At 42.0% G+C, this 17,381-nt stretch overlaps 1 protein-coding gene across 1 annotated transcript in view; it reads right to left on the minus strand.

The window, feature by feature from the left end:
* Positions 1-17,381, minus strand: part of LOC308092785 (ephrin type-B receptor 1-like) — a 251,743-nt gene that overhangs the window by 51,830 nt on the left and 182,532 nt on the right. Inside the window, exons 6-8 of the mRNA XM_080438885.1 lie at positions 8,666-8,681; positions 3,159-3,240; positions 2,408-2,603 (exon numbers count right to left, since the gene is read on the minus strand). Coding sequence (XP_080295011.1) covers positions 2,408-2,603; positions 3,159-3,240; positions 8,666-8,681 — 294 coding nt within the window. The remainder of the gene's footprint in view (positions 1-2,407; positions 2,604-3,158; positions 3,241-8,665; positions 8,682-17,381) is intronic.

A 17,381-nucleotide genomic window follows, 5' to 3' on the forward strand; every position in this document is an offset into this window, starting at 1 on the left:
AGTGTGTTTTGTAATAATAATCAAAAATCTACAAAGTAACTACTAGCTAAAGTTTTCATATAATTGTAGTGGAGTTAAAGTACAATATTTTCTTCTGAGATGTAGTGGAGTAGAAGTCAAAGTATTGGACATTGGAAATACTCAAGTAAAGTACAAATACCTAAAAAAAATTACTTAAGTACAACTACTACTATTACTTTCCACCACTGATAGCTTCTACAGAGATGTCACGTGGAATTTCTTCTTTTTTTACATTCTACAACATGATATCACCCACAGTGAATGAGTTCAATTTCTTGATTAAGGATACTTTGACAGAACACAGAATAAAAACCTTTCACTCTGGCTCCGGATATTGCTAAAACAAATTGGAAGGTGTCAGGGAGCGGAAACTGTCAGTGGTGATCACCTTCATTGACTTGCAGAAAGCTTTTGACACCATACATACACCGGGGGAAACTCATGAACATTCTCTGTTCCCGGGAATAATTTGGGAAAAGGCTTCAGCTCCATTCGCCTGCCATTCATTTCCTTGTAGGCGGCTTGGTGTCTAGCTGATCTAACGTCATCCATGCCCAAATTTGGACAATCCATGCCTCTTTGACCTCCATTATATAAAAGAGTCAAATATTTCAAAAAAGTATAGAATGCGAACAAAGATTAGTGGGATTCTACCAAGCCCCAAGAACCCAGTGGCTGCATTGAAGCGCATTGGACATGCTGGCCATTCATAGGTACTACAGCTCAAAACGGCTGGGGCCATTGTACATGAACGAGCAAAAACGGTTTCGACCAACGGGCTCGGCTCGCGAGCTCGCGCACAGGGCTGCGCACCCGAGGTGACACAAAAAACGTCGCAAACGTGTCACAGAAGCCTCAAATCTGCCCATGCGCTGGGTGAGCAATTCAATGCAAGTGTATGGGAGGGGATATCCAGTGCCCTCTCTATTATTTTTTAACTCTATGGATTTCTACATTGGCCTAGTGAAGTGTGCACAAGAAATGTGGCACACAGACCCTCTATATAGTAGATGGCGTACAAATTAAAACTTTCCAATGGACATGTCCTAACACAGTAAGACATCCATCCGCTCATGGTCAGTTTTGGTTCTTCTATGACATCATTATGTCCGCAGATGTCCGTCCTCGTACTTTTAAGCCACTCCGTGAGCCATTCCTGAGGAAGAATGGAGTGGCTGACTATAGGACCAACTCCAAACTGAAATGAAATAAAACAGAAAATGTGGGCAAACTCTGTCTCTGCTCTCCAGACCGCTGCTCCCCTGAGATAAGCAGAGTGTGGGCAGCTTTCTAGAGGCTGCATTCCACACGGCAGGGCTTTCATTCCACAGACACGTCCCGGCTGGAGGTTCCTTCTCTCTGCTTCAGGCCTCTGCCAACAGGCCTGTTCACCCAAATCTAACGTACGGACAGTCACGCACGCGCACACACACACACACTCTCATAAAAAGCACACCACACACAATGCGCTTCCGTTCCCCTATACAGCCTAATTGTGGTTTTGTGCTCTAGTCTGCCGGTACGCCATTGAACCATACAGCCTTCTTAATAAGGGCCCCTTCCTTGCTCTTCTGCTGAGTAGCTAGCAGGCTATATACGGCCATGCACCGTGTGCCTCCAGTATGGTGGTTAACCACTAGCCTCCCATTAGCAGGGGGCTCGGAGGGTCCCGGCCAGCCCATGACTGCATGGCGGTGGCACTCTCTCTCCTCAAAAGGCCACAAGGAGGGAATCAGTCCCAGTGTCATGGGTTGTGTACCGTTAGTATAGGAGCTGCAGATATCGATTAGTCTATCTAATTAACATTTATTCAATCGATTTACCATGTCAATTGTTCGAATTTTCGAGAACCTGTGTTTTTTAATAATCAATGAAATCAACTTATCTTTTTAGAATTGATTGATTGATTGATTGATTGATTGATTGATTGATTGATTGAAAACTTTATTAGACAGAAATGCAAACAGTTACGGGAACAGTCATTACACTTTGGTCATACAATTATTTGAAAACTTGAGTTACTAGTTTACTTTGCAGATAGAAGTTATATTATAAAACATACAGTACATTAACCACTTTAGCCCTATTTTATACATAGGCTATTTCTATTTTCATGCGAAGCAAACGCATTGTGAGCTTGTAGATCTGCTATTTTCAAACATTTTGGTACTTCAAAGTATATTTTGATGCCAATACTTTTGTACTTTTACTCACGTAACATTTTGAACACGGGCCTTTTACTCGTAACAGAGCATTTTCATACTGCAGTATCGATACTTTTACTCAAAGTAAAACACGCGAGTACTTTTTTTTCCACCGTCGGCTGTGAGCTTGTGTGAGGAAAAAAAAAAAAGCGCCACCCACGCCACGCAGCACCTGAACGCACCTCCACCTAGAAACAGAGACTCGCTCATGAGCCACTTCCTTGACCACTGAGCTGTGGGCTCCTCCCCCTCGCTGTTACTCAACACACCGTGCTGCATGAAGACATCGCAGTTGGCACGGATCTCGGCAGCGTTGCAACCCACACTCTGCAAGCTCTTTCCCCACACTTTCTGCGTCCAGGGGGACGTGATTCCAACCTTCATGAGCGCAGTCAGGCAGCGGTGTAAGGTAACTAAGTACATGTACTCGAGTATTGTACTTAAGAACAATTTTGATTATTCTTTTTAATAGTATTTACAATTTTCAATGCTTTTACTTCTACCCAACTACTACTACTACTACAAATTATATGAGAACTTTAGTAACTAGTTACTTTGTAGATTTGTATTATTATTACAAAACACACAAACCACTTCAGCCCTAAATGTACTGTGAGCTGGTAGATCGTTTTTTTTCATACATTTTGAACTTTGAAATGGGACAACCTGCACAACGGGTACTTTACTTTGGTACTTTAACTATATTTCGATGCCGATACTTCTGTACTTTTTACTCAAGTACATTTTGAATACGGGACTTCTACTTGTAACAGAGTATTATCTACACTGCAGTATTGATTCTTTTACTTAAGTAAAACATATACGAGTATACTTCTTCCATCACTGAGGCAGAGGCATCGAATTAAAATAAAAACATAGCGCCCCGGAGCAACCCCGGAGAAGAGTCTCTAAAAGATGATGAAACTCTCTGACACGCTTGGCTCTGATGCTCAGAGGGGGAGGCGGGGTGGCGGTGAGCGGGAAGTCAAAGGCATAAACCGAGACCCCCTCTCCGCTAAACAACACATGGAAGAAGCTGTAAACACACGGGACGTAATGACTGGTGCTTCAAACGCCCTCCTTGGACACGACCGTCTAACATTTCTGCTGTTTTTTAGAGCCTCAGGGAGGGCAGAACCTCTTTAATTCATGGGGTTGTTTAGATTTTCGCTCCACTGCGTCGCATCTCAGTTAGCTTGAATCAAGGACCCAGCCCGGTCGGACTTGCCCATAGAAGGCCAAGGATAGAGATGTTTGCATTTCTGTGGGAATAGCTCTACAAACAGTGCAGCTAAGTGGAGGGAGGATTGTTTGTAGATATATACTTGGCATTCTGTGGTCTGGGGGATGGATTTGCAAAAAAAAATCTAGGCATGCGGAGGCTGTGCAAGAGAGATCATGAAGTTGCTGAGAGCTTTGGCATTAGCTTAATCCATTAAGACCCGGGAACGCATCTGTGTCATTTTTAGATTTCTTTGGCTATTCAAAAAAATAGCAGATAAACAAGCTCATGAGCTTGTAGATCTTTTTTTTTTTTTTTTTTTTGTACAAATCTTTGAATATACTTACTTTGAAAACTTTGCTTCTGGGGATTCTACAAATGTCCTAATAGTTTCCTAATAGTATTCTGAAAAACTTATGTTACTATATCAGTGGTGCTCAAACTTTTTCATGTCAAGGACCCCCAAAATGATATGAATTTGCCCATCTGAAAATATTTTGTTCCAGGGACCCCCAGAAGCAAAGATTTGAGTTAAATATGTAAAATTCAATGATTTGCACAAATTCTCCACGATTTTTCAAAAAATAGCAGATCTACAAGCTCGCTATGATCGTGTAATATCTGCAATTTTTTTGTATAAAGTATAAAATAAAGGGTTAAGTGATTCTCGGTTTTAATGGGTTAAGAAGATACGGCGCTGATCCTGGGATTGACGGACATTTTCTGATGCGTTGCTCATCCATCCACCTCCGCTCCATCACCACTCGGGGCAGAAAAAGAGAAAACATTCTCCCTTTCCAAGTGATCTCATGCAACGGTGCATGTACAGTAACAGTGGGTGTGTCAGAGATGACTGGAATCTGCGGGTGCCTGCAAGCCGTTTGTGCACGGCCCGTTATGCTCCTAGTGAGCATGAGGTCCATGGTTTGAATCTGAGCCCTGTCTTGTCTTGTATGTCTCTCCTCTCTCTCTCTGCCTTTGTTTTTGGCTCTCTACACACTCTCCTGTCTAAAATAAAGCATTAAAATGCCAAAAAATAAATCTGTAAAAAGAAAAAAGCGGAAAAGAAAAAAAGGTTGGACCAATGTGTCAGATGGAATTGGGTTATGTAAGGGAACATCGCTGCTATTTTTCGTGGTTTTCACATCAAGTGCTCCCACAGCGCTGAGCCAAAATGACTCTTGTCTGCTTTAAACCATCTTAATGGACATTTACCATTTTAACAAAGTGTCCTGGGCACAGTGTCTCTTGCTCCTTCATTGAATTAAATCGCGGTGTTCATGGAAAAGACATAAAATGCCGTTTCTCACTCGCAAACAGAGATAAATATGACTGCTGAACGCATGCCCGGGCATGAGCTATGGCTAAGGAAGGGCACAGTAAATAACCTCTGTGTGTGAGAGTGTGTGTCCTATCCGTGAATGAACTCCTAAATCACGGTATCGATCAGCCCCTCCTCCCGGACACACGCAGGGATCTAGGGCAGTTTAACCCATTACGACCTGGAACGCATCTGTGTCTTTTTGATTTGAGCTAAAAAGCATTATTTTACACTTTGGCTATTCAAAAATAGCAGATATACAAGCTCGTAGCGCTTAAAAATCATGAAAATGTGTGCAAATCTTTTAGTAAATATTGTTTTAAAGCAAACATTTTTTAACTCAAATCTTTGCTTCTGGGGGTCCCTGGAACAAAATATTTTGAGATGGGGGTCGGCGGCCAAATACATATCATTTTTGGGGGTCCTTGAGATGAAAAAGTTTGAGCACACCACTGATATAGAAACATAAGTTTTTTCTGAAAACTGTTGAGATTTAGAAGACATTTTGTAGAATTGGCTTCAGGTCTTAATGGGTTAATGGCCTCTTTGACGATTCACCCCCCCCCCCCAGCTCCTTCCTCCCCTCCATCACACCAGCCTCTCCTCCTCTTCCCTTACATTCTTTCCTCTCACAGCCTCTTTTTTGAGATATGTTCTCAATCTTTTTTAGCACCCGACGCGAGGCCTCTGTCCACTGTCACCGTGCAACTCCGTGGGAGGTCTCAGGCGCTGCCCTTAATCTTGCAAACAGCCGACAACATAGCCATGTCAGGTTGTCCCAAGGAGCGCTCTGTCGACGCGGGCACATGGGTTTCTCCTCAGCAGTAAAACATGTTTGTATACACAGCAACATCCTGAGTGTTTTACCGTCTCAGGGTTAAATCAACACACAGGATTTTACTGTGCATCATTCTATTTTTTTGTTACTTTTAAATTTCATCCCACGATTTTTGTAACCCTTTTTTCACCCGGGTGCCAATTTTCTAAGTGATCCTGGGCGCTACACTCCCCCCACCAGCATAGGGAGCCCAGGGCCAAGCTCATGCCTCCTTCAATGCATGAGAGCCAACTAGCCTTCTTGACACCTGACAGGGGGGAGTTTCCCTGGTAGGACGTAGCGCGTGGAAGGAACACGTTATTCCAACCAGTTCCTTTGCCCTCCATCAGGCGCCCCGGCTGACCAGGGGGAGGCAGTATAGCGTCCAGGACTACTAGATGTTTTTGTGAGGGTATTAACTACCCTAGGAGACACGGGGAGAACATGCAAACTGACTGTGCGTCATTCTTTAATTATTATTTCTTTTTTTATTGTTGCTGCAATGTTGAGGAACCAAAACCAATTACTCTTTACTCTTGCCTACTTGTGTATGAGGTGAAACAAATACAATCTTGAACCTTGTAACTTTTTCATCATTTGTAAATTGGGGCACAAATACGTGGTTGGCAGGACTTGAATTTATTGTTTTATGTTTTTTTTTTTGGCACCCTTATTAAAAGTTCTGAACTGAATAATATAACCATTCAGATGTGTCTTGTGTACTTGCCGGCCCCATTCAGGTCAGATATGCCCACGAAACCCTTCTGTTAAAACCAGGACTGGTGCAATTACCTTGCCACAAAGGGTCACAAAGGGGCCAGTGCAATGAGCACGGCCGATTACTGGCAGACACCTCATTACCGTAGCGGTAGCTCCAACAATAGACACTGGGGCCTTGCTTCCGGTTTATATCCATCTATCAAAGAGCACTATTAGCCTGTCAAATGGGGACAGTCGGCGCCATTAGACCACCCCAATAATCAGACCTATTTACTTCTCCCATTTTCCATTTCTTCACTGTTACCATGGCCTCAGAAAGCCTTCACTTCTTGTCTCCCTCCCCCCAATCCCCCCGCCGTCCTCTGCTAACTCGTTCTCAGACATAAAGACAAGCTCGCTTGGCCGCTACGTTCCTCAGAGTGCCGTTTGTAATCAAATACGGTATGTTCTGTCCGCCAACCTGGGGCTAAATTTAATTTGAAAGCGTACCTCCACACAATGAGCTTGATACGGGTCTCAGGCAGAGAAAAAAAAAAGCAATTTCTGTTTCACTTGACTTTGGATAGATTTTAGGGTAAGTTAATTTCATATTTAACCCATTGAGGCCGGGAACGCACCTGTGTAATTTCCTTTTGTTTTCTTTTGGCTATTAAAAAATAGCAGATATACAAGCTCATAGCGCGGCACGAGTGCCGCGCTATGAGCTTGTATATCTGATTTTTCTTTTATAATGAAAAATGTGTGCAAATCTTTGATATATATATCGTTTTAAAGCGAACATATTTAACTAAAATATTTGCTTCTGGGGGGGTCCCCTGGAAAACATTGAGTCGGCGGACAAATACTGTACATTTCATTTTGGGGGTCCTTGACATGAAAAAGTTTTGTTCCAGGGACCTCCCCATGAAGCAAAGATTTGAGTTAAAAATGTTGTTTCAAGAAAATATATGTATTCAAAGATTTGCACAAATGTTCAATAAAAAAAATAAAAAAGCAGATCTGAGTGCCGCGCTATGAGCTTGTATATCTGCTATTTTTTAATAGCCCAAAGAAATCTAAAAAATTACACAGATGCGTTCCCGGTCTTTATGGGTTAAGTGGAAATGTACGTGGGTACGCCACTGCAACTACACTTTCCTTTAGGTGAAAAAAAAAGGAGGAATTTGAAGTGTTCTAGATTGTGTTTGACATGTTATTAGTTAGTTCTATTACTGGAACTGGATGTATGTTTAATACAGATTTACACAATCCGACTGTATACACGACCCAGGCACAGAAACTGTGCATGACAGAGTGACAGAGTGAAGCAGGAATGTCACCACACATGGCTAAAAAAGCCGCTCCGAGTTGCCAGAGCGCGGACAAACTCCAAACTCTTTGCCACGGAGCCGTTGACAGTGTATGAACTCAACCGGCAACCCCTTGTCTCCACCGCACAACTCCACAATATGCCTCTCATTAGGTCCCACAAGCTCAAGTCTCAGGCTCCCACGGTATGTCTCTTAGCAGGGAAACACACAGAGAAATGAAACGGGCCTCATTTAAATTTTCCACTTGGTCCAATACATGTCCCTTGATAAGTGCTGCTTGCTGTGTACAAGCAGCAAGAGCCATGGGAGCATGAAAAACATGGTAGCCGTAAGACCTGGCAGACAGTATCGCAGACCTGTCATTTCCATTGGCTGGGCTCACACATTCCCTCACACAAACTACGTCTGGGGAAGACAGGGAGGGAGGGAGGGGTGGAGAGAGAGAGAGAGAGAGAGAGAGAGAGAGAGAGGAGAGAGAGAGAGAGAGAGAGAGAGAGAGAGAGAGAGGAGAGAGAGAGAGAGAGAGAGAGAGAGAGAGAGAGAGAGAGAGGAGAGAGAGAGAGAGAGAGAGAGAGAGAGAGAGAGAGAGAGTATCAGAGAAAGAGAATCAGAGAGAGAGATAACAAGGAAAGAGATTGTTTTAAGCTTCTACATATCTGACTTGGGTCTGTCTCTTCCGATCTCAGACGAACACATCAGACAGAGTCAGACCTGGATTTTCATTATACATCAATAAAGCAGAACGTCGTCCAAGCTCTACTCGTCTCATTCCGCTCACTCTGTAATTGCTCCGCCAGCTCGGCCAGGACCAGCACACGGAAACATTGGCCATGTTAACTTGTAGGCCTAAAGTACTGTCTGTAACAAACACTCCAGGTAACTCAAATCTATGACAAGGACACTAGTGGTGGGAAAATACGTTCATTTCAGTGAAAGAACGATTTCGTTCACGTTCACGGCAATGATTCGTTCAAATGATTCGTTCATGTTCTCGTTCAGTAGCGCTATTTTCTAGTGTAAAAAATTGGGGTTTTTTTACGTCACACGTACAGCCCGACCTCCCATCCTGTGTAAGGGGGGAGGGAAGGTGGGCATGCACGATAGTGTGAACGTAACAGTTTCAGAAAGTGACAAGCTCGATCACGTTCACGGCAAAGAACTAGTTCTTTTGAACGAATCGATCATGACCGACACATCACCAAAGGACATGAAAGAAGCTGAGAGCAAGGCTGCGTCAGGGTGTGAGTCTGAAGATTTAGACGCACGTTTACTGCCTTCCGTGAAGGGAGATGTATAGACTCGCACCCAGGGGAAAATAAACAAATAATCATTAAACTAAATCCATAAAACAACAACAAAAGATATGACATTAAAATGATATGTGTAAGAGGCTAGCAGCCATAATCTCTGGGCCCTCCATAAGCACCCCACCCTATATTCAGTGGTGGAAAAAGTACTCAAAAGTAAAAGTATCAATACTGCAGTGTAGAAGTACTCCGTTACAAGTAAAAGTCCGGAATTCAAAATTTACTTGAGTAAAAGTACAAACGTATTGGTATCAAAAGGCACTTAAAGTACCAAAAGTAAAAGTACTAAAATGTTTGAAAATAGCAGATCTACAAGCTCACAACGCGTCGCGATGCGACGCGTTGTGAGCTTGTAGATCTGCTATTTTCAAATAGCCTATGTATAAAATAGGGCTAAAGTGGTTAACTCATTCACTGCCAGGCTTATTTCAAGCTTGTTGATCCATATGCCAAAGGCATTTTGGGTCAAACGGAGAAAATATTTTCTCCGTTTACATTTTGAACATTGAAGTGGATGGAGAATTAACTTTTTGAAATCGTTTTCTCCTAGTTCCTTTGAGATTAAAAAGGAAAAAAATAAACCAAAAAAAAAAAAAAAAAAAAAAATGTTCAAGTTTTCAAATAATTGTAGTGGAGTTAAAGTACAATATTTGCCTCTGAGATGTAGTGGAGTAGAAGTAAAAGCATAGACAATTGGAAATACCCCAGTAAAGTAAAAGTACCTCAAAATTGTACTTAAGTACAGTACTTGAGTAAATGTAGTTAGTTACTTTACACCACTGCCTATATTGCCTGTGGTAAAAGGAAGGCAAGCATTTTTTTTATAATGTCCACTTGTGAATGAAGAGAGAGGGAAAGAGAGAAAGAGTGAGATAGACGGAGGAAGAGAGTGAGACAGAGAAATGCAAACAAGAACTTTTCCCATCACCCGGGGTTTGATGTGTAAATACAACTGGGGAAGTACAAAGAGGAGAGAAGCAGGGCAGCGCAGCATTCTGTGTGCAAGTCTCGCCGCAAATGTTAACATGCCATGTCTTGGGGTCTGGGGTTTGAACTCCTCTCTCCCATGTTTTCAAAGGGCCCCCCTCCCAGTGTACACATGTATCCACCAACCGCGGCCTTTGATTCTGGAGGGAAATGAATCACGGGCAAAAGGGCCAGAGTTTCAACTATTCACTGTTTAAGTTTCATGGTACCAGTTGCCCTCTCCCTTCAAGCTGTGAAGTCATAATTCATAATAGAACAGGTGTGAGGTGTCAGCAGGCTCGCCATTGGCCATGCCACAGACACTGTCACTCTGGAACGCGGCAATGACATTCCTTCGTTGGCACCAAGCACATTTTCATTTAATCACTGACAGCAGACTTTGCACTTATACAGTTAAGTGACAAAGAATGAAAGATAATATTAACTAGCAGGCCGGATCTAGGCATTTTTTTTTTTTTTTTTTGGGTGGGGGGGCTTGTGAAAGTTACATTTATGTCATGATATGAAATGTGAGCTTACCATAATCAAAATAATCCTTAATCATATTCCATCATGTATCATTGCACAATTCAAATAATCCTCTGCCCTGATTTTCCACACACACAGTCACACACACAGATGCAGTACTACTCCTAAACAATAGGAAGCAGTATTACACAAACAGCCGGAAAAAACGCAAAAAAAAAACGCAAAAAAGGAAGCCGCCCCCCCAGCATTTCCTAATGCCCCCCCAATTAATAATTTCTGTATCCGGCCCTGTTAACTAGACAAAGTGCTCCTCGGAGCACAGGTCTCCGCCAGGTCAGGTAGGTTATTGTGGGCCAGCAATGTTCAGAATTCGCCAGTCAGGATGGAAACGGAACCATCTTGCTCACTTGACTATAGAGATACTGTGTACCGATTTGCGGGATTTGGGCAGATTTTGTTTTTTTTGTTACTTTATTTCGGTTTTAGGGTTAGGGTTATGTTATTAAATTCATATTTTTGCCTGATTTTACAGATTTATTATCAAAAAATGAATTACAAAAAAATAATTTCCTTATTATTTATTATTTCCTTAGCAAAACATTTATTATTTCCTTAGCAAAATCGATTGGGTGGGCCAGCTTCCTATGTGGGTGGGCCCACCCAGGCCCACCCATGGCAGCGCCCCTGCTCTATATACAGTATGTACAATAGGTCTATATGTGTACATGATGATGATGATGGTGATTATTCTACTACAGAGAGATCATCATCATCATCATCATCATCATCATCATCATCATCACCACCACCACCATCAACATCATTAACATAGTCAGCAGAACCAACAACAACAACAACAACTAGAAAAGAAGGAAGGAAGAAAGAATAGCAAAGTCGCCCAAGTTCTATAGTGTGCTGCCCTTCAGGGGCAACCACACTAACAATACCAGCGTCATCATCATCATCATCAATCATCACCAACAACCAGTGGTGGAAAAAGTACTGAAATGTATGAGGGGCCGTTTAGGCCAAAAATAATGAAACACTTTCACACACGCTAACGAGACAGTCTTATACTTACTACTGAAATGCTTTTACATTCAATTTTGAGACACTTTCACACACACTGATGAGACACTCTTACATATACTACTGAAATGCTATACGTTCAGTATTGAAACACTTGCACACTCACTACTGAAACACTCTCACATACATACATACTTTGTAAATAGATGCACGTTCATATATGAAACTTTATACATACTCATCTGAACACTTACGCATACATATGAGAAACACATACACATACATATATACTTCTGTGCCATATACACATGCATACGAAATGCTTGCACGCATACAAGTTAAACATTTATACATTTATATCTGAAACACTCACACATACACATATGAAAAGGCTGCATGTATATCGCTGAACACTTGTACATTTACAACTGAATTTCTTGTATATTATTACAAACTAAAATGAAAACTTTAGATGCATGTGCAAGCCTTTCACATGTATTCATACGAGTCATTTCAGTAGTATGTATAAATAAATTCAATAATATATATACACATAATTTCAGTGATATGTATAAGTGAGTTCAGTATAATGTATAAAAGAGTTTCACATGTATTCATACAAGTGATCTAAGTAGTATGTATAAATGATTTCAATAGTGTATATATATACACCATTTTTAAAGCATGTACAGATCATTTCACATGTATTCATACAAGTAATATCAGTGATGTATATAAGTAATTTTGATAGTATATATAAATCATTACAATAGCATATAGATCATTTAACTATAATGTATATAATTTCACATGTATGCATACAAGAAATCTCAGTAGCATACGGAAGTGGTTTCAGTAACACCGGAAGGCACAGGGAGGTGCGCGCGCACACCAGGAAGAAACTTCCAGACAACAGAGAAAAATATATAAATAATTCGCGGTAAAATATTTTTTTACCGCGAATATTTTACAAATCCACGGGACACCACCATTTTGCATGACCACGTCCTACTTTATCCTACTTTATAAACAATAAAATCCACTTAGAAATGGTCTTAGAAAGACGATACAAATATCAATAATAATCCACGGGAGCCGCCATTTTGCGCATGCTCAGACCGAATTCTTTAGGTAACACGTTTGTGTGTAACACCGTCCGCGCAGTTGAAACGTGACGCTTGTAGATATGCTATTTTCGGCTGCTAGGGTTCAAGTGGTTAATGTAAAAAAAAAAAAATCATATCACACAATGATTTGGCGGACCCCCTGTAGTAACTCTGAGGACCCCCTGTTGAAGCCCCCTGCTCTACTCTATTTCATCTAAATTAATGGATAAGTTATAGAACTGCCCCTGCATTGTCATTACAGCCATTTCCTTTAAATCAGTGGTTCTCAACCAGTGGTCCTTGAGGGGGTCCCCAGCAAAAGGTTTTAATACATTTTCAACCCTTTATCCATATTGTATATGTTGGCTATTCAAAAATAGCAGATATACAATAAATAAAAATAAAAGATTAATGCTATAGTGGCACCAAAAAGATTCTGAGGGCAACACAAAACCCCCGTTGACAAAACCGTCCCGGGGGGCACCGAACGGGTCCGCACTGACCCCAAATAGCTGATGTATGCTATATGGGTTGAAGTGGTTAAACTGCTGGGGACCCCCAGAACACTTCCAAGGACCCCCCTGGTAGTGATGCGCGGCAGCGCGGGACGGGCGGGTCTCTGTCTGTCTGTCTGTCTGTCTGTCTGTCTGTCTGTCTGTCTGTCTGTCTGTCTGTCTGTCTGTCTCTGTCTGTCTGTCTCTAAATGAAGAAAAAAAAAACCTGACCACGCATCACCCCCCAGGGGGGTCCCCGGACCCCACTGTGAGCACCGATGCGCGCATCTTCAACAGGAGTTGGATGGGATGGCCTAGCGACGCGTGTTTAATACAATTAATACATAGATACATTTTGATTGGTCAAAAGTCTAGTAAACTCGTGTGGATTAGCCTACGGAGAATTTTTTATGAAGTTTTGATCGGAGAGCTACGCACTTATGGTTCTCTTTGTGTCAGTCTGTGCAACGTATGGTTCGCGGCCCCGGCCGGAGCGGCTTGGAGCGGCAGGCGGTTCTTGAGTAAATGTACTTAGTTACTTTACACTGTCGATTGGTCTATATCCAGCCCAAGTCTGTATCATCATACATTTCGACAATTTGAAAATAGCAGATCTACAAGCTCACAGATCTGTAGATCTGCTATTTTCAAAAGATCATACAGAAAACTTGTGAAATGGGACATTCTGCATAATGAGTAGCCTACTTTCTACTTTTGGTAGGCCTATTTTATTTTTTGTAGGCTACTTTTACTCAAGTACATTTTTTATTCCGGACTTTATACTTAACTAGTATTTCTACATTGCAGTATTGATACTTAAAGTAAAAATGTGAGTACTTTTTTTTCTCCACTGACTGTATCCATGTCCAGTCCAACCACGAGGTTAGTGCCAGGGACCACCATATAATATTTATGGTGTTTTTCACAATTTGTCAAATATTTTTGAAAATAGCAGATCTACAAGCTCACAATGCATTGCATTGTGAGCTTACAAGCTCACAATGCATTGCATTGTGAGCTTGTAGATTGGATATTTTCAAATAGCTGATATAGGCTATATATGTAATGGTTAAAGTGTTTATACTGCTGGGGACCCCCAGAACACTCCCGAGTCCCAAGGACCCTGGTAGTGATGCGAGGGGGTCTCTCTCTCTCTCTCTCTCTCTCTCTCTCTCTCTCTCTCTCTCTCTCTCTCTCTCTCTCTCTCTCTTTCGATCGCGCACGCTCTCTCTCTCTCGCTCGCTCGCTCGCTCGCTCTCTCTCTCTCTCGGGCCGTTGATTTATATATTGTTTTGTTGAACTTGTGCTCCGTGGCGGGGCGGGTTATGAAAAAAAACTGACCCGCGCATCACCCCTGGGGGTCCCCACTCCCCGGACCCCATTTTGAGCACCAGTGCGCTCATCCAATGGGATGGCCTATACTAGATTGTTTAATAAAATGAATAGGCCTACATAAATGCATTTTGATTGGTCAGAGTAGCAGTCACCAGCATTTCCACAAAATATGACTGCTGTCCGAATAAATAAAAGACGCATTTTCGCTCCGCGAAATTTCGTCTTTGATGTGGTAGCTTGCATTGACTTTATAAGGTTTTAAAAAACAGGCGAAAAAAAACTTTTTTATTTGCATGAAGAATTCGCCCCAGTGTGTAAGGACCTTACACTGCTGCGTAGGTGATATATTAGTATTCGATATCAAATTAATTAAAGTGGGTCTCCGTTCCCCTCCATGCTGCCTTTGTCTTCTCCTTCTTATCTTCTCCTTCTCTCTGGAAGTTTCTTCCTGGTGTGCCCGCGCACCTCCCTGTGCCTTCCGGTGTTACTGAAACCACTTCCGTATGCTACTGAGATTTCTTGTATGCATACATGTGAAATTATATACATTATAGTTAAATGATCTATATGCAATTGTAATGATTTATATATACTATCAAAATTACTTATATACATCACTGATATTACTTGTATGAATACATGTGAAATGATCTGTACATGCTTTAAAAATGGTGTATATATACACTATTGAAATCATTTATACATACTACTTAGATCACTTGTATGAATACATGTGAAACTCTTTTATCATTATACTGAACTCACTTATACATATCACTGAAATTATGTGTATATATATTATTGAATTTATTTATACATACTACTGAAATGACTCGTATGAATACATGTGAAAGGCTTGCACATGCATCTAAAGTTTTCATTTTAGTTTGTAATAATATACAAGAAATTCAGTTGTAAATGTACAAGTGTTCAGCGATATACATGCAGCCTTTTCATATGTGTATGTGTGAGTGTTTCAGATATAAATGTATAAATGTTTAACTTGTATGCGTGCAAGCATTTCGTATGCATGTGTATATGGCACAGAAGTATATATGTATGTGTATGTGTTTCTCATATGTATGCGTAAGTGTTCAGATGAGTATGTATAAAGTTTCATATATGAACGTGCATCTATTTACAAAGTATGTATGTATGTGAGAGTGTTTCAGTAGTGAGTGTGCAAGTGTTTCAATACTGAACGTATAGCATTTCAGTAGTATATGTAAGAGTGTCTCATCAGTGTGTGTGAAAGTGTCTCAAAATTGAATGTAAAAGCATTTCAGTAGTAAGTATAAGACTGTCTCGTTAGCGTGTGTGAAAGTGTTTCATTATTTTTGGCCTAAACGGCCCCTCATAGAAATGTTTTACTTAAGTAAACGTATCTATAGTGCAATGTATAAGTACTGTTACAAGTAAAATTCTGGAATTCAAGTATTGGTATCAAAATGTACTTAAAGTACCAAAAGTAAAAGTACTAACATTTTTGAAAATAGCAGATCTACAAGCTCACAACGCGTCGCGATGCAACGCGTTGTGAGCTTGTAGATCGGTTATTTTCAAATAGCCTATGTATAAAATAAGGCTAAAGTGGCTAAAGTTTTATAATGTAATAATTTATATCTGCAAAGTAACTAGTAACTAAAGTTTTCAAATAATTGTAGTGGAGTAAAAGTACAATATTTGCCTCCGAGATGTAGTGGAGTAGAAGTAAAAGTATAGACAATTGGAAATACTCCGGTAAAGTAAAAGACATTTTTTTACTTAAGTACAGTCCTTGAGTAAATGTACTTAGTTACTTTCCACCACCACCATCATCATCATCATCATCATCTCCAAAAAGGCCAAAGTGACATGCCTGAACGACTGGAGACCTGTTGCTCTCACCCCGATCGTCAGCAAGTGTTTCGAGAAACTGGTGAGGGAATACATCAGCTCCACGCTACCTGCCTCGCTGGATCCGTGGCAGTATGCATACCGCAAAAACAGATCCACCGACGACGCTATTGCCATGGCTCTCCACACCGTCCTCTCGCACATGGACAACAAGCTGCTGAAGGACAAATATGTACGTATGCTGTTCGTGGACTACAGCTCAGCATTCAACACCATTGTCCCAGCAATACTTGACAAAAAGCTCAGAGACCTAGGGCTACACCCAAGCATGTGCGACTGGATACAGGACTTCTTGTCCAACCGACATCAGGTGGTGAGAATGGGCAGCATCACATCCGACCCCCTGACCCTCAACACCGGAGCACCCCAGGGATGCGTGCTGAGCCCCCTCCTCTACTCCCTGTACACGTATGACTGCATAGCCACACATGTCTCCAACACCATCATAAAGTACGCGGACGACACGACAGTGATAGGCCGAATCGTCAACAACGACGAGTCTGACTACAGAGAGGAGATCAAATCACTAGCACGCTGGTGCCGGGAGAACAACCTCTCTCTTAACGTCGACAAGACCAAAGAACTGATCGTGGACTTCAGGAGGCCGCGGAGAGACCATGCGCCCATCCTCATCGACGGTGCTGCAGTGGAAAGGGTCAGCGAGTTCAAGTTCCTCGGAGTACACATCGAGGAGGACCTCAAATGGGAGACGCACTCCACACACGTGAGGAAAAAGGCTCAGCAGCGACTGTACTGGCTCCGCCGCCTGAAGAAGCTCGGAGTAGGACGTCGCATCCTCAGGCTGTACTACAACAGTTCTGTCGAAGGCATCCTAACAGGCTGTGTCACGGCCTGGTACGGGAACTGCACTGCCCGAGAAAAGATCAGCCTACAACGAGTAGTGCGATCGGCAGAGCGGATAATGGGAATCGAGCTCCCAGCGCTCCAGGAACTGTACAAAAAGCGGTGCGTGCTCAAAGCCAAGCGCATCATCAAGGACAAGCACCACCCAAGTCACAGACTGTTCAACCCCCTACAACGACCGCGACCGGGCAAGGGGCTCTACCGCAGTATCAAGAGTTCCACCACCAGGTACTGGTGTAGTTTCAATCCGGCTGCTGTCAGAATGCTGAATGGGGAATAA

The sequence above is a fragment of the Gymnoscopelus braueri genome (assembly GCF_963280865.1).
Source record: "Gymnoscopelus braueri genome assembly, chromosome: 10".
Classification (NCBI taxonomy): Eukaryota; Metazoa; Chordata; class Actinopteri; order Myctophiformes; family Myctophidae; genus Gymnoscopelus; species Gymnoscopelus braueri.